This window comes from Eimeria tenella, genomic scaffold (assembly GCF_000499545.2).
Source record: "Eimeria tenella Houghton genomic scaffold, Eth_scaff4588, whole genome shotgun sequence".
Lineage (NCBI taxonomy): Eukaryota > Apicomplexa > Conoidasida > Eucoccidiorida > Eimeriidae > Eimeria > Eimeria tenella.
Window position 1 is genome coordinate 1 of NW_013545519.1, and position 3,043 is coordinate 3,043.

General features: G+C 55.8%; 1 protein-coding gene across 1 annotated transcript; it reads left to right on the forward strand.

Annotated features, from left to right (window-relative positions):
- Positions 1-555: 555 nt before the first annotated feature.
- On the forward strand, positions 556-2,819 carry ETH_00040485 (RNA recognition motif. family protein, related; the record flags this gene model as incomplete). The annotated part of the gene is made up of 5 exons (XM_013380206.1): positions 556-558; positions 905-1,044; positions 1,365-1,487; positions 2,040-2,166; positions 2,487-2,819. 5 exons carry the CDS (start codon positions 556-558, stop codon positions 2,817-2,819), a joined length of 726 nt encoding a protein of 241 aa, XP_013235660.1.
- Positions 2,820-3,043: the final 224 nt, after the last annotated feature.

Here is a 3,043-nt window from a genome sequence, read left to right on the forward strand (position 1 = left end):
CTGCGCCGGGGGCGTCGCGCGCCTACCGCCCCCGGACCAGCCGCTGGGGTTTGGGGTGCAGGCGGGGAGTTGTTTGTTCGTGAGGGTTTAGGGTTTAGGGTTTAGGGTTTAGGGTTTAGGGTTTACGGTTTAGGCTGTCTGAGCGAGTGCGCGGCCTTTGGTCGGTTGTCTAGAACGTCGCGTTTGCTGGGGTTAGCCAGTAGCCGGAGTCTGAGCTCTAGGGTTTAGGTTTCAGGGTTTAGGGCTTAGGGTTTAGGGTTTAGAGTTTAGGGCTGGGCGTCTTGCGCAGTAGGAGCTGCTTTGCACTTGCGCTGGCGCTGGCCCTGCAAACCCTAAACCCTAGACCCTAAGCAAGTGCAAACAGAGAGCTGTAGGGTGTGTCTTTTCGCCGCGTTTGGCCCCAAAACCCTAAACCCTAAACCCTTGTGGTTTTTGCTGCAGTATGATATAAGGCATGCAGAAGCTGCTCGCGAGGCGCTGAGGGCTACAGAAATTGCGGGCAAGAGAGCGGAGGTTCAGTACAGCGCCATTAAGAGGCCGGACAAGGACAGCAACATGGTGCGTAAACCCTAAACCCTAAACCCTAAACCCTAAACCCTAGCGCGCGCATAGGTGCCCGCACGAGGGTTTGGGGTTTACGGGGTGGCAGGGCCCTCTCCGCCTCTGCGTTTCTTGCTGAGGCTTGTGGTTGCGAGCTTCCCTGATGAAGTCTGAGGGTTTAGGGTTTAGGGTTTAGGGTTTAGGGTTTGGGCTGTGGGTCTGGGGCCCCGTGGATTCACTGGCAGCGAAGCCTTGTGGTTCAGGCTAAGGGCGCGCCTGCAGGGCCTAGGGTTTACATGCAAGGTTCAGGGCTCCGGGTTTAGGGTTTAGGGTTTAGGGTTTAGGGTTTAGGGTTTGCGTGCAGGGCACTCTGTACATCCGGCCCACGAATGGGATGTCCTCGTCCACCACTTTAAGTGACCCCAACAGTCTGGACGCTTACAGGCGATTATTTTCTTCTTATGGGGACATCAAAAAGGTTTCTGTCAACAGAAAAAGAGACTCGTAAACCCTAAACCCTAAACCCTAGCCTCCAGGCCCTCGGCCGCGCCCTGGCGGCGTCCGGCCGACTCCGGAGACGCGGCCGCAAACGCGAAACCCTAATTCGTTGTTTCCACCCATACACCTGCCGCAGTCCTAAACCCTAAACCCCAAACCCTAAACCCTCAACCCTAATGCAGCTGGCGGACCGCATAAAGGCGGCTCTTAAACCCCTGCACCCTTTTAAGCCTGCCTGCTGCACCGCACCATTCGTGGCGCGAATGTGGGAGTGAGGGTTTAGGGTTTAGGGTTTAGGGTTTAGGGTTTAGGGTTTGTCGCTTCAGAGAAAAGTTCGTTGAATATCATGATGTGAGAGACGCGGCCAAAGCCCTGGAAGCCCTCAACGGCCACAACTTCAACGGGGTCACTTTGCAAATTTGTTTTGCCCAAAATGCTTCGAGAACTTTGTAAACCCTAAACCCTAAACCCTTGCTAAACGCTAAACCCTAAACCCTTGCTAAAGCCTAATTCCTCGCCCAAACCCTAGCCTGCAGTGGTGGCTTTGCCGGATACTTAAGGCGAGTCACTTTGCAGCTTTGTTTTGCCCAGAGTGCCCCGAGAAACGTGTAAACCCTAGAACTTTATCTAAACCCTAAACCCTAATCCAAACCCCAAGCGCTAAACCCTTGTCCAAACCCCAAACCCTAAACCCTAATCTGCGGTTGGTAACTTTGCCTTGGACTTCAGGGTCACACTGCAGGTTTGCTTCTCCAGAATGCCTCAGAGGATTTCATAAACCCTTAACCCTAAACCCTAGGCCCTAGCCCAAACCGTAGACCCTATCCCAAACCCTAAACCCTACCTAAACCCTAATCAAACCCTAAATCCTTCGGTAACGGGCCAAGCGAGTGCGCTACTGGGATGGCGTCGAACGTGCGGTTACTGTTGAGCCAGCGGAATCGCGGGTTTAGGGTTTGGGGATTAGGGTTTAGGGTTTAGGGTTTAGGGTTTGTTCGCAGCAACCGCGAGCCTGCCTCTCGCAGACCAGGAGCCTCACGCACCCCCGAGGGTTTAGGGTTTGGGCCTTACAGGGGCACTCCCTATAGCGCCCCCTCGATGCGGTTTGTGTCTCCTTATTCCTCTCCAGTAAGCGAGGGTTTAGGGTTTAGGGTTTAGGGTTTAGGGTTTTGCCTTTCCTGTCTCTTCTGGCTGGCTCTTCTGTGTCTTCGTTTTAATATCACAGTCCCTTTTGAGGCAGCGCTTGATTGCAGCTCGTTATGAGGGTTTAGGGTTTAGGGTTTAGGGTTTGGGGTTGCGTGTTGTGCATGTACGTAGCGTGTGTTGCTGCTTCAAAGAGCAGCAGCAAGCAGCAAGTGGGGCAGCAAATAAGAATAAACTCTGATTGTTCATTTCTCATTTGTTTTCTCATTATTAGGGTTTAGGGTTCGAGTGGTTTATTTATTTAGGGCCGCCTCTGCTGTGCTGCACCGCAGCCCGTCCTGGGGGGCCCCCCCTCCTATGGGCCTTACGGGGTTTGCCCAGTGCAGCCGGGGGGCCCCTCTTACGGGGCAAATCCTTATGGGTACCAGCAGCAGCAGCAGCCCGCGCCTCCTGCAGCAGCAGCAGCAGCAGCAGCAGGGGCCTCCTACAACCCCAGCTGGCCGCCCTCAGCAGTGCCCCCTGCTGCTGCTCCCGTGGGGGGCCCCCCCTACGGGGGGCCCCCCAGGGGCCCCATGCCCATGCCCGTCTACGGGGGGCCCCCCGGAGGGGTACCGGCCCCCTGGAGGCCCCCCCAGTAGGGCAGCAGCAGCAGCAGCAGCAGAGGGAGACGCAAAAGAAATCTAATGGCAGCAAACTTTAGAGCTAATGCTTAGGATAGACGCCGAGAGCAGAGCTGTAGATACACCCCAAGCAGGACTCGCCTCTATAGTTTCAAGGGGCCCATTCACTACCAAGAGGAGGTTCAGCTGCAGCAGCAGCAGCAGCAGCAGCGGCGGGGGGGGGGGGGGGAGGGGAGAGAAAA